This window comes from Capronia coronata, assembly GCF_000585585.1.
Source record: "Capronia coronata CBS 617.96 chromosome Unknown acBCG-supercont1.7, whole genome shotgun sequence".
Lineage (NCBI taxonomy): Eukaryota > Fungi > Ascomycota > Eurotiomycetes > Chaetothyriales > Herpotrichiellaceae > Capronia > Capronia coronata.
This window is the reverse complement of record NW_006912899.1, coordinates 428,687-454,714: the sequence shown is the minus strand read 5'-3', so window position 1 is coordinate 454,714 and position 26,028 is coordinate 428,687. Positions and strand designations below refer to the sequence as shown.

Genomic DNA, 26,028 nt, shown 5'->3' with positions numbered 1-26,028 from the left:
AAGCTACAGAATCCTTGCCTCGAGACATGACTCGACAAGCAGGTCTGGAGAAGCTGAAGAGGCTCAGCCGACATGTACACCATCTGCCAGTATGCGAGATGGATCCTGTGGCAAGCCTTGCAAAAGCTACGACGCCACGGGCCAGCCGTCTCCGGCCAGGTTCATGGAGACTCCCGCGGCTGAAGGCTTGACAGCCGAACATAGAGAACCCACTTGTGGCTTGTTTAGCGCGCCACCAGGGCACAAAACTTGTGACTCGTAATCACGAACTCGATGCCAGCTGGGGTGGAACATGGGTCCCAAACCAGACTCTCGGGCTATTCCCTTTGCAGCGTCCTTGCTTGTTGAATCTAAGATCCCCATCCCTCCGAGGTTCCCATCTGCACGGCACCTGGCAATGTTTTACCTGCCTCTCTCGCAAGAACCAATCCACTCACAGGCGCAACAATCCATCCTGGCTGTTCAGGGTGGGCCACCCTAGCCCAAGGCGAAGGGCTCTGCCGGCTTGCGGACAGCGACGATCTAGCATCTGGCAAGTGCGTCGGCTACGTGTTGGTGAGCTTCGGTTAAAGAACTGACTGCTTGGTCGAGTCTGTTCCTGGTCACCTGACGGACGTGGTCGTGTCTACTCTGCAGATCGTGTTCCAATGGTCCCTTTGTGCCTCGTGCTTGGTCTACTGAAGTTGCGCCAGGAACAGTCTATCAGCCTCGATTAAGCATTGCATGCATGCAGACCTCCGGCCATTGCAGCTTTCAAACATGATTGAATACTATCCATCTGTCTAAACGTCGGCAGCGTCTGATCCTCTTTCTTCCGGACGAACTACAGGTCTGATGGCGCTCAACTAGGGCTGTGGCTGAGTGTATCTCCATTCCGCTCGTCGGAAACGTACTCCCTTTAGTGGAAGCGCGAGACACACATTGCCAATACTCGAAAGTCGAACTTTCCTTTTCAGAGCGCAAATTGCGTGTCACAACGCAGCCCCAGCGAGGCGCGTCTCCCCACAGACATAGCACTACCGTTGCTGGACCTTGGGCCCGGATGCCGCTTCTCAGGTGTGAGCTTATCACCTAACTGCCAACCGACATTGCCAGCAGGCTTGACCATTCGCAGACTGACCGTTGCGCTATTCTCTCAGGGTCTCCTTGTTTCTATCCAATCAAATCCGGTAGTCTCGCCTCGTCCAAGTGATTCCACTGCCTTTTGATGTTGCCCACATCAGCTGCTTTGAAGCAGTCAGTCAAGGTGACCAAGTCCTTGGACTCTCAGCTGTGAACTCCTGTCTGTCACTGGTGGACAAGTCCTGGTCGCCGACTCATTACTTCTGCGGATCGTTCCCAGAGTGTCCGGCCTTACCAACTGCTTGCTTCGAAATGGTACATATCGATCCAGGATTTATCCGGGCTACTTGAACAATGTCGACCGTCACAGACCTCTTTTACCATACCAACAGTAAGATTATTTGCGACTGCCAGTATGTCAGAGTCAGGTAGCGAAGCGAGCAAGGCAGCGAAGAAGAGGTTAGTCTAACCGTCTCCAATCTCTGGCAACACTACTGATCCAGCGGCGCCGAAGGGAATACAACCGCAACGCGCAGCGTGTCTTTCGTAAGTATTGTTTGCGTCGCTCTATATACTTGAACTTCTTCTCTGTTGGCGAACGCCTTCTGATGACCGGTATATATATCAGGACAAAGGCGCAAGGAACACCTGAGCAAGCTTGAAGCCGCCCAGCGCGAACTGAACAATACCCAAGTGGAGGAAGTCGAACGCTTGCGCCGCGAAAATCAACTGCTTGTACAAGAAAATGAAACTCTGAAGGCGGCATACGGATCTCAAGCCAGTTCACCGGGCCCGTCTGTCAGTCCAGGTGACTTGAGAGGCTCGCCGTCTGCCTTTATACAGTTTGGAGGGGCAGCACCAGGCGGTTATGGAGGTCCAGCCGGTCCGTCCACATCTTACGTGCGTGGCCCTCTGCCAGGCGCTCTTCCCCCTCCAGCGACATCTCCTCTCCTTGGTGCCAGCACCGACATGAGTAACTTGGTTGTTGTGGTGCCAAACAATGTCCGCGAGATCCGACGATCACTCCATCAGCTATTCGCACCTTTGCTCGAAATACCTATCATTTCGAATCCACAACGACACCTTGCAACTCTCGCAGCATTAGAGCCTTCATTACCTGCCTCCTTGAAACCCAGCCAACTACAACTGTCTACTCCCCATCATGCTTACATCGATATGATTCCGTCGCCCGCCCTTAGAGATCGACTGATTGCGATCGGACCGGCGAACGCCAACACTTTCCTTACCGAGGCTTGCACGATCACCTGTGACATTGAAGATACAGGACAGATGACAGTATGGGGTGAGGACTGGTTGAATGAGTTCTCTTGGGAGTTTTCTGCCAACGTATTAGAAAGATGGGGTGGTTGGCTCTTGACTGCCGAATGGGGCCACAGAGCCAACTTCTGGCGACGCCAAAGAGGAGCTCCGATACTCCCAGGCTACGAGTGAGAAGGCAGCAACAGGTGTCTCGACGTCCACTCTGTTCGCCGGGCGCCATATACGAGAAGTGAAATAATACTCTAGCGTTTGCATGGATACGGTTCAACAGCACGCCAAAGACTAATTGCTGTGACTACGTTCGATTTGGAAATTGGTTATATACACTCTCATCGATTGTGGTGCAGGGCCGGATTCCCCTGAGCAGAAGACCAAGGGTGCAACATGTTCGATAAAGCGTCGCTACGCATGAGCACAGGTCTCAGGTCACTGTCTATGGTGTGACAGGGCGCGGGCCGCCTTTTCCATATACAGACTCTCTGCGCCTTCTCTCTTGTACAACATTGTTCAGAATTTTCCTGTACACATCATCCATCGAGGCTTCATTGTATTCTTTTCGTCTGCCACGGTTGGTGGCTTCCCTCTTGAAGGACGATATATTGAAGGACGATCTATCCAGGAAAGTTCGGCGCTGTTTCCGCCAGCTTTGAGTACGTCGAAATGCGCGTGGTAGAGAAGAATAAGGGTCCCTCGCAGGGTACTTCAACGGGTCTCTGAACCGGTGGAATTCCGTGTCCGTCAGCAAGTCTGGAGTTGCCGCAGCGGAGGCCACCAGCTTGGTCGAAGTCGGCTTCAAAGAGATGTCGATACGAATTTCAGCTCAACACCCGACTTTCGAAAGAAAAAAAAGATCTTTTCTTGTCTGATTGCAAGCAAATGCGCACTGCGCAGTTCTGCAACCATCGAGACGGGGGAATCTGGGGATCTTTCAGCGTCAAGCGAGTTTTACGTACAGATCACCTGTTCCCTCTTCACCGCCTGCATGAGGCTTTCCAAGACATTGATGTCACATCCGGCAGGACTTTCCTTCAATTATCAGCTGAGCCCACGACAGCAGCATACTTATTACTCGACTACGGACTCTGTGGAACTTGCAAGTTGCAATTCCCTTCACCTACAGTTACATCCACGGCGCGGCAGGGCGAAGACTGGGCTAGCCGGAAACAACAACGTCGCTCTGACTCGGCTTGTGATGAGCATGACGAGAAATGTATCAACATAACTGCAAGAACGTTGTGTCGGAATGGAGAAGCTTCTGTGGACGGTTGTGTTTTGCATTGCCCCACTGCTCCATGCTCAAGGGTCGTTGAAAGCCGTGGAACTGATACCAACTGCAAACCCAGCAGCAGCAGCAGGCATATCGAGACATTCCTTCCAGATTCGATACCGCGCGCGGCACTACTCGCAATAGTTTTCCCTTGACTGAAGCACCAGCAAGTTGCGCGCGCCCTCGCCGACCGAATCGGACCACTTGGCCACATAACAGAATATTCGGGCTAAAAGACATGTGGAAAACAAAGTTGTTCAAGACAAGAGACGAGGGACGAATGGGACACCGCGGCAACAACTGAATATGATCGGTAAACATGACTGCAATGGCGCCTCATCTCTTGTCTCGACGTGTCGTTGAACCCCACAGAAGTCGACAACGGCCATGTGACGACAATTTTCCAGGACGAAATCGAATGGAGTACGGCACCCTCATCGGGTTCTCGCGCATTTACGAACGAGTCCGAGTCCGAGTCAGAAGTTGTCTTTGTCATTGATTAGTGCCATGGATAATACAAGTCTGGACTCTGGGGCGAGAAGATTCCAAGCTCCTCAACCACGAAGAACCCGCAGATCTCACTGCTCGATTGAAGATACCAATTGTATAAAGAGTAAGAAACATAGAGAGACATGGACCGAGAGATCAGCGAGGGCTGGAGTCCGGAGATTTCCATTGAGTTGGTATACTGTACGTCCTTTGTGGTAGGTTGGGGAGGAGGTATAAAACACTGTAATCCTGAGAACTAATTTAGGTACCTAATATACATTTGTGCTCCCAGCAGTGGGTGGCAAGGGCACCGATCCATTAAGGACTATTGGCCCTTTCAAGTTGTATGTAACGGGCACCAAAATGTCCAAATGAAAAAGGTATTCAACTACTACGTAGTACCAGATTTTGTTATAACAAGATTATATAGCGTTCGCAATTCTGCATTCTGCATTCTGCATTCTGCATTCTGCATTCTGCATTCTAACAGAAAAGAGCCCTTTAAAAGGTGGGAGCTGACAGCCAGGACTGGAAGTTCAACTGCAATCTGTCCGTACAGCACAGCACAGCCAGCAAATTCTAGTCACAACTTACAAGCAGAACGCGAACATAAGAGATGTCATGCAGCAGCAAGCACGAAGGTGGTAATACCATAGGATTATGAAAATTGAAGGTAAGGGCAGAGTATAGTTCTAAGGAGGACTGGGGTACTAGAGGAAAGGAAATGACGGACTGGAAGTTAAATCAAGAACGGGAACCTCGGATTCCGGGAGTAGACAAGCTTCTTTCTGGTTTTTTAATCCATATTTACATCAGATACTACAGGTACGTACTAGTAGTACATCCTCACTCAGTCTGAAACACGGTGGTACCATGTCGAAAAACCTGAGACACGACCAAGATAAGAAAGATGACTCCACCTCCCCCTTACGTGACTCGATTCATGGCAGTATATATATACAAATGATCAAACCCGAGGTCCAATGGAAGTAAATTTATTTCACAAGAAAAGGATTGAGTCGAGGGTATCAGATACGAGTTCTCGAGATATCAGATATCAGATCCAGAACGCCAGGGTTCTTTCTTGAATGGAATTCCGAAAGACCCATGCAGAGCTGATGCAATAAGCAATGCTGAAAGATGCTGGCAATAGTACCATATTATAACCGTTTTGGGTTCTTTTTCGTGTTTTCGTGTGCAATCTCGTAACGTCGTGGACACCAGGACCCGATTCCCGATTGTAGGTTGGGGTTTTGCTGTCTCCGTTGCTCATCAATTCAAGTAAGGATCAAGGCGATTGTATGCGGGTGTTTGATGCCACCGAAGCGCACAATGGCGGTCCTGAGACTCGGAGAATTGATGAAAGGAAACCTTGATCGCAGAAGTAGATGATGCGAATCTCGATAAGATCGTGAAGCTGCGCCGGTCGACATTCAACACTTGATAGAGAGACAGGGACTGTCGCCTGGGTATCATTGGTGTAGATAGAGGACAGACAGACTAGACCGCTGCCAAGTAATGGATGCGGTTGCCGATAGGGGGTTGCCACTCAGTCGCCATTTGTTTGAACAGCACCTGTCACAAAGACCAGTCGTCGACGGCCAGTCCATGACGCGGGTCGATTGTTCATGATGGATGGAAAGTTGTGGCTGCAACCTTAGTTGGGCTTTCCAACCTGCAGCTCCAATACTTCTCTGTCCCCGGAGACGATGACTGTCGCGGTGTCTCCGGATTTCAATTCGCCGCGGATGATCTTGTCGGCCAACTTCCGGCCGACTTCGTGCTGGATTAGTCTGTTGAGTGGTCTGGCACCGTATTTCGGATCGTAGCCTTTCTCGCACAGCCAGTCCTTGACTTCGTCTGACATGTTGAGCTTGATTCTGCGGTCGTCGAGTCGGCCCTGGAGTTCCTTGACCCGGATGTCCACGATATCTCTCAACGCAGACCGCGACAGTTTGTTGAAGATGATGAACTCGTCGATCCGGTTGAGGAATTCGGGCGGGTAGCTGGCCTGCACGATTTCCATGACGGCCTTCTTCTGCTCCGGAGTCACATTCTCGACGTCGCCACCAGCGCCCATCAGGACCTCGGCACCAAGATTGCTGGTCAAGACGATCAGAGTGTTTCGGAAGTCGACCTTATGGCCCTGGCTGTCGGTCAAGAAGCCCTCGTCCAAGACCTGCAGTAACAGGCTGGAGATGTCGCGATGGGCTTTCTCGAATTCATCAAACAGCAACACGGCGTACGGCTTCCGCCGCACCGCCTCTGTCAGCTGGCCGGCGTCTTCATATCCGACATACCCTGCCGTCGCGCCGATCAACCTGGAGACGGTGTGCTTCTCTTGGAACTCAGACATGTCGAATCTCACGACAGCGGTCTCGGTACTGAATAGGAAGTTGGCGAGCTGCTTGCACAGTTCCGTCTTGCCCACGCCAGTAGGGCCGAGGAACATGAAGCTTCCCATCGGACGGTTCTCGCCGCTGAGACCAGCCCTCTGCATACGCACTGCATTTGCGACGGCAGCTAACGCTTCGTCCTGACCCCGGACATGTTCGCGAAGCTTGTCTTCCATCTTGATCAGCTTCTCCACCTCACCGGCCATGAGCTTGTTGACGGGAATGCCGGTCGTTCGGCTCACGACGTTGGCGATGTCATCCGGTGTCACAGCGTCGTGGATCAATGTCTCGCCTGTCTTGGTGGTAGTGGACACTTCTTCGCCCTCTTTCGGTAACTGAGACTCGAGCTTGGGAATAACAGCATACTGGAGCTCTCCTGCACGTGCAAAGTTGCCCTCACGTCGAGCCTGATCCAATTCATGCCGGGCTTTCTCCAAGTCTTCCTTGGTCTTCTTGATGGTTTCGATCTCTGCCTTCTCGCGATTCCAGATTTCGCTCAATCGGTCGACTTCTTTCTTCTTCTCCGCAAGAGTCTCTTGCAGCTTCTCGCGACGTTCTTTGGACGCCACGTCGGTTTCTTTGCGCAGAGATTCTAGCTCGATCTGTATTGTCATGATCTCACGATCGAGTGTCTGGATTGAATCGGGCTTCGATTCCTGTTGCAGCCGCAAGGCTGAGGCAGCTTCATCGACCAGGTCGATCGCCTTGTCGGGCAAGAATCGGTCGGTTATGTAGCGGTTGCTGTACGTTGCGGCGGCCACTAGTGCTCCATCGGTAATGCGAACACCGTGATGGACCTCATACCTGTCTTTGATACCCCGCAGAATCGAGATGGTATCCTGGACTGAGGGCTCGCCCACCAGGATAGGTTGGAAACGACGAGCAAGAGCGACGTCCTTCTCGATCTGACGGTATTCATTGAGAGTTGTGGCTCCACAGCATTGCAGCTCGCCACGAGACAGGGCTGGCTTGAGTAGATTGCTGGCGTCAATAGAGCCCTCCGCCTTTCCGAGTCCAAGCAAGGTGTGCAACTCGTCAATGAAGAGAATGACACCACCCTGTGCGTCTTGCACTTCCTTTAACACCTTCTTTAGTCTCTCCTCGAAGTCACCTCTGAATTTGGCACCAGCGATGAGCTGTCCGAGGTCAAGAGAAATGACTCTCTTGCCCTTGATACTTTCAGGGACATCGCCCCTGACGATCCGCTGAGCGAGACCTTCGAGAATGGCGGTTTTGCCGGTGCCGGCAGACCCTATCAAGACAGGGTTGTTCTTCGTTCTGCGAGAGAGGATCTGAATCGTCCGGTGTATTTCTGCATCTCTTCCAATAACAGGATCAAGCTTCCCGGCCTTGGCTCGGGCCGTCAAGTCGACACCGTACTCTTCCAACGCTGGTTTCTCCTCCCCACCTCCCATGTCCATTCGATGGGTGCCACCCGGCGGATGGGGTCTGCCGCTGGCATATGTCCGTATCGTGGAAACTGCGGGTAGAACTGATCTAGTAACGACTGCAGACCTCGCTGCATTGGTCAATAAAGGAGTGAATGTGGTTCGTCGTAACGGGGTGGAAAATGAGCGTGTTTGTATTGCTCGTCGAGCAAGCGACGATTTTGCTGCGTTCATGGTTGCGGTATTGTAGCGCTCGGCGCTTTTTGTACATGCATATATTATCGGTGATCTAACGTGTGAAGAGACATAATAGCTAGGAAAATGGACGTCGAAGGATAGTTATGTCTGAAATGAATCTCAACATCCGGATGGCACCGCGGCCTTTTGCTTCTGGAACTCTCGAGACTCGTCGAATCGAATGATCTCATGGTGGATGTGGCCCGATGTGGGTTAGCGCGCCGAGACTTGGAGAAGCGCCGCCCTGAAATTCGACGGAGCACTGCACAGGGCAATGGAATTGACCAATCAAAATACTCTATTTTCAGCCTTGCCACTTAAACCTGCTGTATCGTCACCAGATGCAGAGTGGTACACGATAGTACATGCGTGAAGATGAGGTACATCTAATCTTCGTCTCGATAGGGCTACCTACCCAGGCCACGAAGCTGTAAGTATCTGTTCAAGGACCGGAGCTATGGCGCCTTCCCCGAAAGTAGTCGTCGATTCAAGACGCCGCTTTAAGATAGGAATGCTTGAGTCGAGAGGGTCCTGGAGTCTTTCTTAGATACATAGGGTCCGGTGATACAGGAGTGGAGGAGTAGACATCTTATTCGAAGGGCTAAGGATAAACAGTACTACGATCCTTTTCTAAAGGCTGTCCCTCCGTTCAATAGTAATCATCACCCAGCTCGCGCGAGCTGCGGGTGCATGTAGAGCGGCGATATCCTACTCCCAAACTGGGCGAGTCACCAAACCTTGGCACTTGAATGCATGGTTTTTTTCTGATTTTGGCGCATCGTTGGCAAGACGATTTGTATACCATCCAACCATTATCTCACCACAACACTGTCCTGGAACACTTCTCAACCTTCTCTCAACAGTGAACAGTACAAGAAGCAACAGCCAACATGGGTTTCACCGACTTTGTTTCCGACAGTGGCTTGACGCGTAGGTTCACTTGACCGCAATCTCTGGAATCTCCCCGACTGACCTGAACACAGTGCTCAACAACTGGCTCAGAACCCGTTCTTACATCGCTGGGTATGTGACAACCTCTCGAGAACTCCCCGTTTCGCATTCCCAACTCGCAGGATGAAACCAATTTGGTCCGTGTTGATGATGTGGCTTAAGACACCACAGAATGACTACTTCCAATCGCAAGCATTTGCACTTCTGATCTTTATTGAGCGAATATGATTGATACTGGACAAACCTTTTCCAAACTGGTCGCTGACAGAATATCTATAGCTTCCAGCCAACTCAGGCCGATGTCGTCTCTTTCAAGGCTCTAGACAAGGCTCCCGCCGTTGAGAAGTACCCCCACGCCTACCGCTGGTACAACCACATCAAGTCATATGAAGCCGATTTCTCCACCCTCTCGGGTGACCCATCCAAGCCGTTCACCACCTACGGACCAGAGGCCGTCGAAGTGACACAAAACCCCAAGGATGCTCCTAACGCCGAGGAGGATGACGAGGTCGATCTGTTCGGCTCCGAGTCTGAGGAGGAAGATCCCGAAGTCGTGGCGGAGCGTGAGAAGAGATTGGCCGACTACAAGAAAAAGAAGGAGGGCAAGGCCAAGCCTGCCGCCAAATCTATTGTCACTTTGGATGTGAAGCCCTGGGATGACGAGACTGATATGGACGAGCTGGTGAAGAATGTGGTGGCAATCGAGATGGACGGTCTCGTCTGGGGTGCTCACAAGTTGGTCCCTGTCGGCTTCGGTATCAAGAAACTGCAGATCAACTTGGTCATCGAAGATGACAAGGTCGGCCTTGATGACCTGCAGCAGAAGATTGAAGAGGACGAGGACCATGTTCAATCAACCGATGTCGTCGCCATGCAAAAGTTGTAAGCGGTGTTCGGCGCTGGCCTTGTCTACTGCAGGTCCGAAGGTCGCGGCCGTATGTGGTAACACAGAACCGGAGACGACACAGCCAAATAGTCAAGGATACAGCCTCGTGCAGGGCACCTGACAGGAGTTCTCTCACTCCAGGAGATGCCTCGCCTGCTCTTTGTTCACGATAGATGAAAATCAAGATCAAGATGAATGACCCATCCAATCTTCTGAGCTTCTTTGCCTTTGCTTCGTTTGCAATGTCTCACTCTGATGGTAACTCAGCAGCTCAGACGAAAGAGCATGGTGCCTTGTTATCAGATCTGAGACACGGCCTCCCTCGTCTGCATCATGATTAGTCGATTTCGCCTAGATCCGGGCAGCCACCAAACGCCAGCCACTCTTTGACCGTATCGAAAAAGGAAGATGGCCTCGATAAGCGAAGCTGGGTATATAATAATAGCACATCTCTTCACATCCTTGGTCGCTGCTCCCCTTAACTCTGTATACCAAAGCGCTCCTGCAATTCGAGCAAGAAGCTGACAGCAGCAGCACTTCAGACCTTCGCCATTTTGGAGGAAACTAGTATATGAGGCGCGCCATTGGCGTTCCATTCGGCCCCCAATCTCTCTCTCTCTCTCCACATCGGATACAGTACACTACCGCACATGGTCCAGAAACAGAGCAGACCATAGCAGCCTCAAGTAAGACGAAGTCGCATTCAAGGACAACAGCATCGTCATCTCGCAGCTCACTGTCACGGTCACGGTCACCTTCACCGACTCAAGAAGCACCGCCACTTCAACTCACTGCGGTCTTGAGCTGATAAATCACCGAAAGAGTGATATGAAGTAAGGGATATCCAGGTCTCAGCCCATCTCGGCCCCAGTTCCTTTTGTCAATCCTTTTTTTCACGCCCAACGCGACCGAAGCTATATCCATCCATAACTCTCGAATATACGCAGACCTAGTGTCCAAACATGGCGTCGAAGCTCAAAATCGACCCTCCGCTGCTCAATTCGGCGTGCCCATGGTCCACCACGCTCGAAGACATCAAGGCACTTTACGACAGTCCATACACAGGCGCCGTGACCATCCGCACCAGCTTGCTGGAAGGCTTTTCACACGATGACTCGGTGCACCAATATACCTTCTTCACTCCCGGCACGACCATCCCCGCGAACGCTCCCAAGGGCGAAGACTCGAAACCTACAGCCACCGCGTCCAGCTCCAGCACAGGCGCCGATAACACATCAAGTTCTGCTGACATGTCGTCGTCGTCTTCAGCGGGACCGGTGTCGACGTTGAACACGCTCGGCTACTCCCCGCTCACGCTGTCCGAGTACCTGGGGATCATCAACGAGATCGTGGGCCAACGACACCTGGGCACCGACACGCCGACGAAGAAGCCGTTTATCCTCAGCGTCACGGGCACCTCGGACGAGATCTCCATGGTCTACGCCCTGATCGCGAACGCGGCCGAGATGGACGAAGACCTGCGTCTCGCCATGGAAGTCAACCTGTCATGTCCCAACATCGCCAACGCCCCTCCGCCGGCCTACGACCCCGGCCAACTGGCCGAGTTCCTCGAGGCCATTGGCGACTCGAAATCGACGTATCGCGGCCGCATGGCCACCCCCGAGAGTGCGCCCAGGGTCGGCATCAAGCTGCCTCCGTACACGCACATTTCGCAGTTCGAGATGGTCGTCGCCGCCCTCAAGGCCGCAAAGTCCTCCGAGCCCGGCGAAAGCTGTGTCGTCGACTTCCTCACCTCCACCAACACCCTCGGCTCGTCGCTGCTGCTCAACGACGCCCTGGAGCCCGTGCTGACCAGTGAATCCGGCACCGGCGTGGGCGGCATGGCGGGCGCCGCACTCCATCCTCTGGCGTTGGGCAATGTCGCCACGTTTCGTCGTCTGCTCGATCGGCATCCCGAGACTAAGGACTTGGCCATCATCGGCGTCGGCGGCGTCGAGGACAAAGCCGGCTTTGATCGCATGCGCAAGGTCGGCGCCAGTGCTGTCGCTTGTGCCAGCGCCCTGGGCCTCTACGGTGTTGACGTGTTTGAAAGGATCACCAAGGGCGGCGATTGAAAGACGGACTGCCGTTAGATTTCCACACTGTCTAGTCCTTGGACAGAGACGCCGTTGTCTGAGCATGTTGCGCAGACGTCGTAGATGATTCTTGACTCGAGAACGACAGGCGAGTCGCTTGTTGTGGCGAGAGACATATCCAGTACTGGCGTGGTATTATCAGGGGAGCAACCCGCACATTCATATGACCCATGACGCCCCAACGTTGACACACGTAGTATGATTGATGAAGGGATTGAGATAGAACTTTTTTCTGCATACAGCGCTAAAAGGAGAATCATCCTGATTACAGCTCTCGCTCGCTCGCTCGCTCGTTGGCTCAGCTACCTTGTGCTCGCCTGATCCGAACATTCAAGACACCGACATATCTCGCCTTCCTCGTCCCCACAACGTCTGGGTACGCCGACACTCTTTGCACTGCTGCTCCACTGCCACCCCTAATGGCCACCGGGCTGTCCACTTAGTTACTCGGCTCCAGGTATGCATGCCACTCCCAACTCAAACAATGCAAAACCTCCTTGCCTAAAACGTGCTTCTTTGTCAATACACGAAAATGTCGTGGCGAACCACCAAGTTGAGTATGTCCGTCTCCCCGAGACCTGTTCGTGCTTCGCGCTTTCGGCGGCCCAATCTCGATCCTAGAAGTGATCACAAGGCATATGGATTCATGGATCTGATGGTCAAGCATCTAACAGACATGGTCAGCAAGCAGTTCATGAGGCCTGTCGATGGGTCAACTTACGGAGGACTCTTGCTAAGGTCAGTCTTCAAGATGACTGGCACTCGGGTCATTTCAGTGACATCCTGGATGTATTCACCCCCTTCTTCTCGAAGTTTGAAGTAGCTGAGATACTTCTCCTTGTCTGACAAATGGTCCTCTGGGAGGTCACCACCGGATCTGGCAATTCTCGAGTCGGATTGTGTTCGTGTAGGTCCTTGAGAAGATCCTCCGTTGCGGTTTGGAGACGGTGGAAGGCTTTGAGTGGAGCGGTCAACAGGAGGATTCAGCGAGACTCCTGCTGCCATTTCGGTGATTTCAGAGGCACTATCCTCGTCGTCAAATAGAGCCTCCACGTCGTCGGTCGACATCGTATTACTCTCGGTTTGCTTTCGCTGTGTTTCGAAGCGCTCTTTGGCACGATCCTTCGCCGTTTCCGAGTCTCGTGCATTGTTCGGACCTCTGGTACTAGCTGAGGCTCGAGGTCGCTCATCTTCAGGAACGTAGGCAGATGAGGGCACGCCCTTCTCCCAATAGAGTTCAAGAACTCTCTCGTCCTTGCGATATTCGGCCTTCTTCAAGGGCAATTGATCACAATGAACGCGCTTCTCGAACCCATACTCCGGAATGAGGACATCAAAGGCCGATTCATAGACACAGATGATAATGCCCTCACTGACCAGATCACCTCCAAGGTCCTTGCTCTTCTTGTCCATGAGTCGACACGACTCGATGTGCACACTCTGTTCCTGTGCACTGTGGGCGGAGTCTTTCTTGTTGTTGCACTGCTCAGCAGTTTTGGCCAGGCTCTCCAGGTCTTCGGTGAACTCGCTATTCGTAAGGACCGCTTCCAGCTGACGGTGGACCACAATGTCGGCATAACGACGACTAGGGTTGGTGAAGTGGGTGTAGATGGGTAGATTCAAAGCATAATGCTGACGCTGATCCTCTGCGACCTGGTTGCCAACGTAGTATTTCGCTCGTTGCAAAGTCTTGACCAAGAGAGTTTCCATACCCTTGCGTACATCAGGATCCTCCACTTGGAAGAGGCTGTTCTGCAGAGTGCCACTGCTGCTGGTGTCAACCTCGTATCCGGCACGGGTCATTCGGTCAGCAAACGTGAGAAGGCGTCTCGGATTAGGAGGTGCCTGTCGTCTAAGGAGAGCCTTGTCAGGAATTGCGGCGAGAATCTTTTGTGCCACGAAGAAATTGGCCTTGCAGCAGATTTCTTCCACAATTTCATGTGCCGCAGAGCTGTTGAAAATGTTCTGCTCAACGGGCACATTCTCGTCATCGAGTTGATAGAGCAAGCGTAGCGGTGAGATGTTGGCTGATCGATGACCGAACCGGGCTTCGCGGAATTTGTTGGCGATGGTATGCAAAGTTTTGATATCCTCGATCGTGGCACCTTCCAGCTGGACGTTGCCATCTCCCTTAATGACGGAATCAACTTCACGGTATGCCAGCTTGCCGGCACTTTGAACAATGGTTTTGCCAACCCACGGTTCTCCTTCGATCTTGCCTGTTTCGGTGTGGACATTGAATATCACACTGACGGTGAGACGACCTTCTGCAGGTAGAAGTGAGCAGACACCGGAGGACAGTTTCGGCGGCAGCATCTTAACTGCACGATTCACAAGATAAACCCCAGTCCCTCGCTTCTTGGCCTCTCGATCGACCAAAGAGTTCGCTTTCACAAAGTGAGCAATATCCGTGACGTGAATACCGAGTTCAACCAGGTCATCACCAAGAGGCTTGACATGGAGGGCATCATCGAGCTCACTGGTACCATTGGGATCGATAGTGAAAGTGCGCTCGGCGCGGAGGTCCCGGCGACCAGCCAAAGCCTCCTCACCCTCAGAGTTGAGAGACCAGTCGTCCCATCCCACACTTTTCAAAACCGCATCCGAAAACTCATCAGAGCCAAAGTTGTTGTCGCGAAGGAGAGCATCGGTCTCGACGCGAAGGTCTCCCATTTCACCCAGTTGCTCCACGAGTGTACCGAAAGGATGCAAAGAGGTGATGGGCCAACGCTTGATACATGCCACGAAGATTCTGTTGGCATAGTCCATGTGTTTATCGACAAAGTCTCGTGGAGCTTGTTCGGTAGGAATCGCAATCAGGGGCACCCGCTTGTCGGTCGGCTTGAACCACACAATCTTTGGCTTGTCTTGTTGACGAGACTCAGATCGGTTGTGGCCGTCACGAGCATGTCTTTCTGCCTCCTGCTTTTCTTTGGTAGCTTGACTGCTCGGACGTAAGAGACCGAGGGTACCTGAGAACATCTGCCCCGCGACACGCTCGATGACCGCCACGACATGGCCAGCATAAAGTGGTTTCTGCTCGTCACTGATCTCTTCTTCTTCCATGAGAAGTAAGCTCTGCCCTTCAACCTCCACATCGTCATTCTTCTTTTGCGTTGGTCGTTGACGTAGACTGCCTCGTCGTCGAATACTACCATCGGGTGCAATGGACTGTGTGTCGCCAGACGAGGCGGTGTCACTTTTGCCGTTCTGAGCGTTGCCCGATGACCGTGTATCCGTGATGTCCTTGCGCTTCTTTTTCTCTTCCTTCTCACGCTTCTGACTCCAGACCTCATCGACATCGAGCAGCTCAACAGCAACCAAGTCTCCCTCTAGCGCTCGATTGCGATCCTTACTACCGCAAATGAAAATATCCGCATCCAGATCGCTGGTTGTGACATATGCGTCGGAACGGTTCTTCTTGTTGACTCTCAGAATACCTGCAACGAGCTGACCATCATTCAGTAGAGCAGGTAAAGTGGCTTGGGGAAGGTAGGGGGTGAACAGCGTCTTTCTCTGCTGTTGTTGCTGTTGCAGACCCATAGGTGGAGCATGTTGGCTTGCCTGCAATCCGCCAAGCTGTGCACCTTGCATGGCCTGGAGTTGTGCCATCTGCAAGGCGTTCAGCTGTTGACCAGCAAAAATCTGCGGCGGTAACATCATTTGTCCTTGAGGCAGCTGAACCAACTGTGGCTGCCCGGGGTATTGGAACCCACTCATTGAACCGATGGACTGATTCATCGATCCGCGGACTCGGTGGCCTGGTTGAAAGCCCCCGCCCATACCCTGTGGTTGGCCGAACTGACCCATTTGCTGCTGCTGTTGGTCATTGTTCTGCTGATTGTTGTGCTGGCGCCAGTTGCCGTCAAAATTTCGTGATCCCTGTCTGGTATGGCTACTTTGGCTTCCACGACGCTGCAGGTCCGACTGATTGCCTTGACCTTGGGCGTCGGCACTTCCCATCGGACCTGGAAATTGGAAACCGGCACCAGCACCAGCACCACCGCGGCCAGCCGCACCACTTCCTCGAGCGCCCGCAGTAGCCATACTTTGACTACGACTATGACCCATAACTCTGGCATTGCCAGCACGCTGCAAACCCAGTCCCTGCGGACCGGTGGTGGTTGCCGACTTGTCGTCCGATGGAGTGGCCGCGACAGGACTTTCCACCGTGCCACCAGCTCCAGGAATTGGGAATTGAAAGCCTGCGGCTGTTCTCTTCTTTTCTGCAAGTTCTGCGGCTTTCTTCGCTTCGGGAAGTGCAAGTGAATGACGTCGAGCGTGTCCGCCTTGTGAAGACCCTCCTCTTCCGCGCCCACCACTGTTCTCGCGGTTTTGGCCCATGGCTTGCTGATTGAATTCGCCATAAGCTTGGCCAGCAGACGGCGCTGGTGGGGGACCCATCGCCATGCCTGGAAGGGCGGATTGATTTCTTCGATGAGCTGCAGGCTGAGTAGGGGGCTGGCCCGCCATTCCCATCTGCTGTTGGAGTTGAGGGAATTGGAAACTGGTATTGTTCGGAGACATGCTTGCCAGAGCAGGTTGGCCTTGGATTGGCGAGTAGCCAGGCATGCCTTGCAGAGGCTGCTGTATCATGCCCATATTCACGTATTGCTGATGTGTGGCAGCAATCTGTTGCTGCTGTTGTTGGAGCAATTCAATCTGTTGCTGAAGAGCAAGTTGTTCCATCATGAGTGGCGTCAGTTCAGATGGACTGCGGCGATGGGCAATATGTAGTCTGCGCCCTGAAGGGCCAGGCACACCGCCTGCACCTGATTGTGCCATTTTCAGATCTCTTCAACCTTTAGGTCCTGTTTCCTCCAGTGATGGAATCTCGCCAGAAATGAAATCCCAAAGTTAAGGGAACAGCGTGGAGAAGGGAAACCGGATCTAGGCACCGGACAGAGGCAGAGAGACTTTCGGAACTGGGCAGAGTCAGTATTGCTATACTAGTACTTCATTGCCCATCATGCAAGCGTTGCTTTATCGGGCAGGCTGCAGTAATGAGCAGAAGGAAGTGAGCTCAATGTCGACCGCAGTACAATGACTGGGGGGAACGTTGAATAACGGTGATGCCAGATTAGGATATATTGCAGTGAGGGAACGTACCGAGGACCGGAAGAAGTGCAAGTTGATAGTTATCAATGCTGGTCACTGTCTGCCGACTCTTTCCCGGAAAGACACAGACGTCGTATCGACGATGACTGACAACCCTGGATCAACCAGGTATTTTTTTTATTGGATGTCTGGGTCAGATTCTGAGGTGGAGAGACTGGCGAGGTGTCAAGTATGACAGAAGAATTGCGGGGATTCGAGAAAGGCGATACTAGTAGCGTAAAGCTGATGACTGTTGGTCGCAACAGAGGGTTCAAGTGTTGGAAACAGCAGAGTACGACTGCAGGCTCGGAGATGTAAGACCACGCGAAGGAGAGACAGGAAACGGAGTTGACGGAGGACAGAGCCGCGCTGGAGACAGGCGGCAGCACAAGAGAGAGACTCTGGATATCGGAAGGACTGTTCGCGAGTGTAGAGGAGAGAAAGGATGGCGAGATGTTCACAGAGAGGACGGACGAAGAAAGAAAGACGCAGAGAGATAGAGAAGACGATGGTGATGGTTGAGGGTGAGGGTGATGGTGATGGGACGAAGGCTAGTAAGGTGAAGTGTCTTACTTATTTCGAGGAGGTGCGTTGGAGAAATATCCTGTGACAGTACGTGGTACGTAGACGCAGCCGATTACGTTCCAAGTGTTATGGGCGTACAGACAATGCCAGTGAGTGGTTCACAATGAATGAATGAGATAGAGGGTCTGATTAGAGCCTAGCAGTAGCCACCCTAGCCGCTGAGTGCCCCAAGAAGTCGGTGGTAGGTGGCTTGTGGCTGCGGGTTCTGCCCGTGATGGCATTCACAGAGCCTAGAAGGGTTTAGGGGCTAGGGAGGCTATTTGATGCCACTAGTATATCATGGGGGCGGCGTCTCTCATAATGTCCAGGTAAGTTGACACCTTGAGTTATAGGTAAGGTACCTGTAGGTACCTCAGGTATGCATAATTATTTGTCTAGTGATTTCTACTAGCACTGTGTGCATTACTATCGCCTCTCTGAGGGTCCTTCCGCAAGGTGTCTTCTAGTTTATAGAATTTGAATTCAATCAATCTAGGCGTCTGAGGAGGTAGGTGTATACTACCTATTGTGACAGGTGGTTCTCCTGTACCAAGGTGCTGAGTTGTGCCTGTGATGCCCGCGGCCGCCGCCAGAGCTTGTGCCAAGTCCGTGGTCGCGGGCGGATCGTATCGCAGGCGCAGGCGCAGGCGCAGGCAAAAGTATCAATCACAAAAGCACCACCCTCGCCCTCGTTTCAAACCCTAGTCTCCTCTCCCCTCGGAGCGATAACAGATTTTGTACTACAGTGGTATATCCTATAGCACGGACCACAACAACCCTCAACGTCGAACACCTCAATATTGAAGCCCGTTTGCTTCCAGTTGAGTGTCAACCGCTCACTTCGCGTTGGTATCAGGCCTCACGTCGGTAATTTCACTACTTCGCCAATCCGTTTCGATCCGGATTATTGTCCGCATTCAACTGAATTCCTCGGAGGGACTTTTCAAATCCTGGACATTGTCGCGCCTCAGACACGCGTTCCATGCTGGGTCAGTGTGTACCTACATTCACTTGCCTTGAGATTTGCCCTTACAAATATAGCGCAGCTTCTTCAAGGTAGTGATCCCTCTGCAACTAAGGCACCTACCGGGAACGCAGCTGCAGAAATTCAGGCATTGAGCTGCAGTGTGAGCATGAGCCGCTGCTTGACGACTCGATAGACGTTGCAGTCTCGGACCCGACGGGGAGGCCACGTTATTGCCCGGAAAAATAGGCCAGCCTCTACATCAAAGCACCAGTGGTGCTCTCTAGAGACCGATATTCGATCCTCCTCCAAGGGCGTTGGGGAGCATTCACGACACCCTTGTTCATTGCGTCGAGAATCACATATTCAAGTCACGTGATAGCTTTTAAAATGTCAAACATGGCTCAAGCCAAACTTCATTCGTCGCCTTTAGCAGCCAGGAGCAGCCCCCGGCAACGGCGAAATGACGACAGCCCGTCCAGGCAGCTTCAATTTGAGCTGGAACGCGCTTTCAGCCAAATTCACCTTCACGAAGTCGAACGCCAGAAACTTCATGTCTATCAACGGAGACAGCAGCAGGAGGAACTCGATACCAGAGAGCTTGCTCAAGCAGAGGTGCACCGAGCTGAACTAAATGTTGCCAATGCACAACATGAGATCGTCCGGCGACAGGCCGAAGCTGTTCTCCAGGCATATATCAAACAGGAAGAAGAGGAACAGCGGCGACGTGCAGAGGAACGAAGAAGGTTAGAGCAGGAAGAAAGAAGGAAGCAGGAAGAGGAGTTGGCACGAAAACGAGCCGAGGAGGAGCGGAAGGCCCGAGAAGAAAACGAACGCCGCAAACGCGAAGAGCGAGCCAAGGCGGAAGCTGAAAGACAGGCGATCTATGAGAAGCAGAAGGCCGAAGCCGAAGAGAAGCAGCGTATTGAAAGGGAAACTGCGGAGAAACGGCGACGCGATGAACAACAAGCACAAGCGCAAGCGCAAGCGCAAGCAGAGCGAGCAGCAGCTCTTCAAAAGGAAGAAGCCGAGAAGCAAGCGGCGTCGGCGAAGGTTCCACCACCTGGCCCTGCAACAGCTCGGCCCGCTCAAAGCGGCAACCAGCCATCCGGGTCTTTGCCGGACTCGGAACGATTGCACCAGAGCTATTTGGCCATCCACCGAAAGCTCAAGGTATTCCGTAAGGAGTTTTGGGAGATGGTCAAGAAGGAGCCGACTCTGAAACCACACGTGGGAGATATGCGCCGAGCAATGCGGACAAGTGTTGGGCAACTGACTGACGACAAAGTCGGCAATAAAAAAGCAGTAAGTCTTGATCTGATATGGAGTATTGGAAGCCGTTGAGTACTGACTGTGGGTGCAGCATGACCGCGTGAAGATGACATTGCTCAGAGCCCTGAGTGAACTCCCTTCGCCCCCGGTCTCGGTAAACGACTATCTTCCTCCGCACCTTTCGCTGCATGATGAAGGAAGGACCACAATTCCGTCACTGGCCTTGTACCTGCTCTCGTTCTTCAGCAAAGCCATCATCAGTACCTTTGTCGGCGAATGCGCAGTCAACTCCAAAGCTGCCGAGCCTGTTGGCACCCTGGTGGCACAAATCTTTTCTATGCCCGAGCTGCAATTTGCGAGGAACACTCCGTCCGACCGTCCCAATGCTCAGGGCATCTCCCCTCCTTCCGCGAACCAACCGGCAACTGTCCCGCTCATTTCGGTTCTGATGTGCAAGTTCCATGCGACAGCACCTGCTCTCTTCGGCATTTATGGTCCGGAAACAACATCTGCGGGAAGATTGCGCCTTGGTTGGCGTTTGGAGAAACTGTCGGACGACAAGAAAGCCTTTGTCACCGAGAACAAGCACTATGACCGTCTGACCGGCTTGGGTGTTGGCTATGCATCTATTGCCCTGCGGAATTTTTCCAAGGCCAAAGTCCACAATCCTTGGCCGCCGATACACTACTGGTCGAGCCTTGCACACATTATCAACACGCCTCCATCAGAAGTCCAGACTAGTCATCTGATTCTCCTGAAGTCGATGCTGGAGAACAATGCTGTTGATCGCTTCGTTCTTTTCTTCGGTGCAGCGGGCGTTGCCGCTTTGCGACAAGCTGTGGTTGATTTCCCACTTTCTCTGTCCAGAGAGCTGCAAGAAAAGCCTGTGAGCAAGGCGCTGGGGCTGATGGTTGAATCGTGGAAGAAAGACAAGCACTTTTCACTGGAGTAGACTGCGGGACATCTCTCCAGGTTGGACTGGATTGTTGTATTATATGGCGCCGAGAAAAGGAGCTATGTCATATACAGCTCAGCTGCTATGATAAGTACAAAAGGTTCGGTACTTCTGTGTTTCGGCATCTGGGGCATATATCGCGAGATTCAAGAGGAGTCAGAGAGCTGGAAGGCTGGAAATACTTGTTCTCTATGAAGAGATTGTCAGCAGGAGGAAGCAACGAGACCAATGCAGAGTTGAGTGGCTGCCTTGCACACCCAGATCAATCCTTCCATTGCATTCCCGACCTTTCGGATCTGTTGAGATTGCCAGTCTGCCCACTTCGGGGAGCGAATGTGAAGCTGTTCGAGGCAAGAAGTGATGAAGACTCTTAAAGGCGGTGCTTCGCAAGAACCCGCCAAATCCAGGCGTCTAATGGCCATTCTTTCATGCCTGATGTGACAGAAGAGAAGGATGAGAGACCAGGCGATGTAGAGAGAATGTTTATTACCTGGCTTCCTGTCTCCCGGCCACTTCTTTTCTATGCGGGGCATAATGAACAACGTTGTAACCCATCTTTCAGATGGTGAATCCAACTTCTTCAACCATCAGCTTGTCAACTCACATTCCAGTCGCTTCTTGATCTGAAAGACAGCTGAGTGAAGTGTTTTCACACACTGGCAGTCCTCATCTTCTGCCTGCGGTGGTCCAGCCGGCGCTCCTCCAGAACATCTGGCGGCTTTCGACAACCTTGCGCTCCGGAGCCAAGGGACCTCACTCGCCCCGAGTGAATCTCTCTCTCCCACCAAACGACCTGTTTATTTGAGACGAAGAGAATTGGGAAGGGGCGCTTTCGGACTGGTGCGGAAGGTAGTTGATGCCAGTACTGGGCATGAATACGCGAAGAAAGAGTTTTTTCACGAAAAAGGCTGGGAGAAGGAGATTGAGATCATGAAATGTCTCCACCATGTCCGTCTATCCTGAAAATCTTTCTGCGTTATTAGTCTGCTGATTCTCCCTAGGCCCACATCGTGGAGTTCGTCGACTCCAGTACTACACCAAGGCCCCTTATGGTGATGGAATACCTACCGCTAGGGAGTCTGGCGGCGCAAGACCAAGTCTCTTCTATTTGCGATACTGACATGTTAGTCGTCTGCAAACAAAGTCTGGAAGGTCTTTCTTGTCTCCACGGCCAGAACATCACACATCGAGACCTGAAGCCAGAAAATATCCTCTTGCGTTCTAGGACTCCTATTCACATCAACTTGGCGGACTTGGGATTGGCCCAGAACAGGTTGGATCTGAAGACTTTCTGTGGATCTTGGATGTACGCCGCTCCAGAAATTTTCCTCGGTCAATTTTACACAGAAGTCGTGGATATCTGGTCTCTTGCCGTGATTGTGATGAAATTCGTTTATGGGCTCCCTGAAATGAATCAGCCTGGAAACACCAAGCAGAAGGGAAAAGCCAAACAGAAGGAAATTCTTCAATCCGAGGGCGTATCCTGGTGCCAAAGTCTCGTAGTGAGCGCCAATGATTGGGAGTCCGACCATTTGATTGATTTTCTTACTTTGTACATGCTCAGGTGGAATCCTCACGAGCGGCTGTCTGCGGCGGAATGCTTGAGAACAGCGTCAGAAATCAACCTTTTCAGCGAGTCAATCGCACAGACGGGCGATTTGACCCCACGACTACAACCCCTCCACGGCGCCGACGGTATCGACACAGAAGAAGCGTCGACAATCATCGGCCCTCTATGGCTCATAGAACCATTTTCGCACAATGTCCGTGCGTCGTCAGCAACCGCTGCTTATGATCTTCCGCACTCGTCACGAATGAGTCCCACCTACAGCCGTGGCCTTAAGATAACAGTACAGGGGATTGTCTTTCTTACCCTTCCATTCCGAGTTTACCGCATGCAAGCACCTTGCATTTCGGTGGACAGTCTAGAACGCCCAACAACTGGAGTATATAAGGTAAATCCGCCGGTTTAAGTTGGCCTACCGTTTTCAAGAGTACCTCGACCGGAGCGATGATCACTGGAACGATGAATGATTTGCAAATTATCAAGTAGAGGTCAGGACTACTCCTAGATAGTGCCTGGATATCAAATCAAGGCTCCCTAATTCCCCAAAAGAGTGTACCAAAGAAGACCACGAAATGTGCATCTCAAGCGCAGTCAGTGATATGTTACCCAAAGTCGACAGTGCTTTCACGACATTGCTCTCACAAGACCTCACAAAGACCTCAACTTGTATATTCAAGCCCTCATTTGCTCAACTTGTAATCTAGGCTATCTTGGTATAAAGGCAATTTGTGGCGACACGGTCGCCTCGGAGACGTTGGTCTGAGGCAAAGTATGCTCGATCGATCGTCGTTCACACGTCGGGGGGATTGGCTGGGTCAGCACCATCGTGTTCAGTGTATTTTGTGGCATTCTTTCGTCTGATCGCTGGGGTTGCTGTTGTAGTGTCTGCATAAGGAGGGCTACCTCTGGCTTCCCGGATAATAGTGCCTGCAGTGTCTCTGGGCTGTGCACACCAGCCGCCGTGATCGCCCTCTTTCCTGCCATGTTGTTTGACACCCTTAGACCGAATTGAGGTCGCAAATTGTCGGTACCAAAGATTGCATGACTGTCGTCTCCAGCTCGATTCTTCTCGACCACAATTTCCAGGCGTGTAGCATCCGCCACCTGTTGTGATTGGGCGAGAGCTTGGAGAGCGTCTTCCAAGTGTGCTCTATCGGCTTGAAGGCGATCTCGCAACGATTCCGCTCCATCGCGAATGGCATCTTCAACCTTCTCTGCCTGATCAATCAGGTCTTGCTTCGTGCCTTCGATCAGACCCTTCATCTCCTCTATCGATTCTTGTGTCGTACCGTGGTCTTGACTGGTGGCCATCAGCATTGTATCGTCATCAGTGGAGAGATCACTACAGGTTAACGGAAGCAAACGCAATACTCAGCGTCGACTGATAGCTTGCAAGCCGCTGCTTCATATCGGCGAAGCTCTTCCCATGGAACTGCATCTTGAGCCAGTCACGAATGCTGGCGTGGACATCATTCGGACGTTGAGTGCATGCATCCAACGATTTCTGCATGTCCTCACAAGTCGAAATGCAGCACTGCATCGGCTGGCAGAGTGGCTTATACTTGCATTCGTCGCCCGATTCCAGTATCTGCTGTTGGACCAGCTCGAGCACAGAGACCAGGGCAGTAAGGCTACTTTGGACTTCTTGGATATCTGTCCGTCGACTTTTGAAACTGGAAACGACCTCGTACAGCTTTTTGCTCGTATCATAGGCGAAGGTCGCAAGAGCTAAGATGCTTGCTGCCTCTCCGACTCCCGCCATTATGCGGACAGTATATCACTGTATAGTGTTTTGGCATAACGCATCCAGGATGTGGGATCGCTGAGTCTGTATAGCTTCCCGGCAAGAGCGGGGTAAGGTTAAACCAAGCCATGATTCCAACAGTCAACCTGCCCTTGGTAGATGCATCAGCCACAACACAGCCACTGGTGGCCTCGATGCGCTCAGCGATGCACCTTTGGGTGCGCTTCCATTTCAGCTAAAGAGGTTGGTGGAGGTAATCTCGTGTTACCATATCACACTTCAGCCTGATGCCCATTCTTTTGTTGCCGTCCAACACGATTCGTCCCGATCATGATTTTACGCGTCTGCTGACTCAACTAGGCATGGTATGCGCTGGACGTGTGCTTATGAGACACCATGGCGCACAGAATTGAAATTACGGGTAACAAGGCCGAAGCTGGAGCAACCCTGATTAGCAATGTCAACTTGAGCACAAGTATGCGTCACAGCAAGTCCGGAGGACGTATATGGCTCAAGCTTACGATAATGTACAGGCCACACGAACGACGACATCGACCGCGCCTGCCTTCGTGCCCTCCGATGCCCCGACTCGCTGGCGGTCAAACACCGACTGAAAGAGAATAAAGACAAACTAGTGCACAAGTCCTTCGACTGGATTTTAAAGGACCCCCAATATCTCCGCTGGCAAGATGAGTCCGACGTGGGACTCTTGTGGATCAAAGGCGGTGCCGGGAAAGGGAAGACGATGATGTCGATTGGTCTCATCGAAGTGCTGGAAGAACAATCGCGACAGATGGCAGACTCATACGCGGTGATATACTTCTTCTGTCAAGATGCGGACTACGAACTCAACACGATTGACGCGATCATTAAGGGTCTGATCCTCCAACTAGTGAGGAAGCAGCCGAAACTTAAGCAATCACTGCGGGACCGATGGGACGTGGCCAGTCAGCGATACACTGAAAATGTCTCATCATGGCGGGGTCTGTGGGTCATCTTTATGGAGATGCTGCATCGGTGCACTTATGCACGCCTCTATGTGATGGTGGACGCGCTGGACGAATGCCAGGACAGCGGGATGGCGGAGCTGCTTCGACTAGTTGTGAGGACAGCACTGGACTGGCCATCCCGTCTGAAATGGCTGGTGACGAGTCGACCGTTGGACAGCGCGGAGCGAGTGCTGTTAGCTGGGCCAGACCAGGTCAGGGTCAGTCTCGAACTAAACTCGGATCACCTCTCGCAGGCCGTGCGGACGTACATTTCGCACAAGGTGGCAGAACTGGATCGTTTGTGTGAGTATGGCCCTGATCTTCGGCACCGGATCGAGGACGAGCTACATATAAAAGCCGAGGATACTTTCTTATGGGTCAGTTTAATGTGCAAACAGCTGGAAAGTGTAGGGCGGGAGGATACGTTGACGGTGATTCGAGATCTGCCGCCTGGGCTACCACCTTTCTACGATCGAATCCTGCGACAGGTTTGTTACGGAGAGTCGACTCTGGTCCAAGGATGCGTGCGGTTACTGAAAGTGATGATGATGACCTATCGTCCTTTGGATGTGCGAGAGCTCAGCAGTGTGAGTGGGTTGCTTGTTGACCGACGATATATTGACAAAGTGATTGGACGGTGTGTCTCGTTTGTGACACAGCGCGGCAGCAGAATCGACTTTGTGCATCAATCGGCTCGGGACTACTTACGTGGGACGACAGGTCGAAGTATGCTCGATGATTATGATCATGATCATTTTGAGCACAGCGACATTGTGGTGAACAGCCTTGTGTGGCTGTGTCAGTGGTTGAAGGTGAACCTCCT

The 26,028-nt window shown here is 52.2% G+C and overlaps 9 protein-coding genes across 9 annotated transcripts; 6 read left to right on the top strand and 3 right to left on the bottom strand.

Annotated features, from left to right (window-relative positions):
- Positions 1 to 1,477: 1,477 nt before the first annotated feature.
- Positions 1,478 to 2,514, top strand: A1O1_07727 (uncharacterized protein; the record flags this gene model as incomplete). The annotated part of the gene is made up of 2 exons (XM_007728593.1): positions 1,478 to 1,521; positions 1,698 to 2,514. 2 exons carry the CDS (start codon positions 1,478 to 1,480, stop codon positions 2,512 to 2,514), a joined length of 861 nt encoding a protein of 286 aa, XP_007726783.1.
- A 3,242-nt stretch (positions 2,515 to 5,756) lies between these two features.
- Positions 5,757 to 8,117, bottom strand: A1O1_07726 (heat shock protein 78, mitochondrial; the record flags this gene model as incomplete). The annotated part of the gene is made up of 1 exon (XM_007728592.1): positions 5,757 to 8,117. One exon carries the CDS (start codon positions 8,115 to 8,117, stop codon positions 5,757 to 5,759), a length of 2,361 nt encoding a protein of 786 aa, XP_007726782.1.
- An 893-nt stretch (positions 8,118 to 9,010) lies between these two features.
- A1O1_07725 (elongation factor 1-beta) lies at positions 9,011 to 9,957 on the top strand (the record flags this gene model as incomplete). The annotated part of the gene is made up of 3 exons (XM_007728591.1): positions 9,011 to 9,050; positions 9,104 to 9,143; positions 9,351 to 9,957. The coding sequence occupies 3 exons, from the start codon at positions 9,011 to 9,013 to the stop codon at positions 9,955 to 9,957; spliced, it is 687 nt and encodes a 228-aa protein (XP_007726781.1).
- A 962-nt stretch (positions 9,958 to 10,919) lies between these two features.
- Positions 10,920 to 12,032, top strand: A1O1_07724 (uncharacterized protein; the record flags this gene model as incomplete). The annotated part of the gene is made up of 1 exon (XM_007728590.1): positions 10,920 to 12,032. The coding sequence occupies one exon, from the start codon at positions 10,920 to 10,922 to the stop codon at positions 12,030 to 12,032; it is 1,113 nt and encodes a 370-aa protein (XP_007726780.1).
- Positions 12,033 to 12,680: 648 nt separating this feature from the next.
- A1O1_07723 (uncharacterized protein) lies at positions 12,681 to 16,838 on the bottom strand (the record flags this gene model as incomplete). The annotated part of the gene is made up of 2 exons (XM_007728589.1): positions 12,681 to 12,720; positions 12,775 to 16,838. The coding sequence occupies 2 exons, from the start codon at positions 16,836 to 16,838 to the stop codon at positions 12,681 to 12,683; spliced, it is 4,104 nt and encodes a 1,367-aa protein (XP_007726779.1).
- A 2,239-nt stretch (positions 16,839 to 19,077) lies between these two features.
- Positions 19,078 to 20,902, top strand: A1O1_07722 (uncharacterized protein; the record flags this gene model as incomplete). Its single annotated transcript, XM_007728588.1, has 2 exons — positions 19,078 to 19,983; positions 20,042 to 20,902. 2 exons carry the CDS (start codon positions 19,078 to 19,080, stop codon positions 20,900 to 20,902), a joined length of 1,767 nt encoding a protein of 588 aa, XP_007726778.1.
- A 1,010-nt stretch (positions 20,903 to 21,912) lies between these two features.
- On the top strand, positions 21,913 to 22,305 carry A1O1_07721 (uncharacterized protein; the record flags this gene model as incomplete). The annotated part of the gene is made up of 1 exon (XM_007728587.1): positions 21,913 to 22,305. A coding segment is annotated over one exon (393 nt), but the record flags the coding sequence as incomplete, so codon positions are not given.
- Positions 22,306 to 23,814: 1,509 nt separating this feature from the next.
- Positions 23,815 to 24,234, bottom strand: A1O1_07720 (uncharacterized protein; the record flags this gene model as incomplete). The annotated part of the gene is made up of 1 exon (XM_007728586.1): positions 23,815 to 24,234. One exon carries the CDS (start codon positions 24,232 to 24,234, stop codon positions 23,815 to 23,817), a length of 420 nt encoding a protein of 139 aa, XP_007726776.1.
- Positions 24,235 to 24,612: 378 nt separating this feature from the next.
- A1O1_07719 (uncharacterized protein) lies at positions 24,613 to 25,985 on the top strand (the record flags this gene model as incomplete). Its single annotated transcript, XM_007728585.1, has 3 exons — positions 24,613 to 24,691; positions 24,750 to 25,842; positions 25,865 to 25,985. 3 exons carry the CDS (start codon positions 24,613 to 24,615, stop codon positions 25,983 to 25,985), a joined length of 1,293 nt encoding a protein of 430 aa, XP_007726775.1.
- Between the last annotated feature and the right edge of the window lie 43 nt (positions 25,986 to 26,028).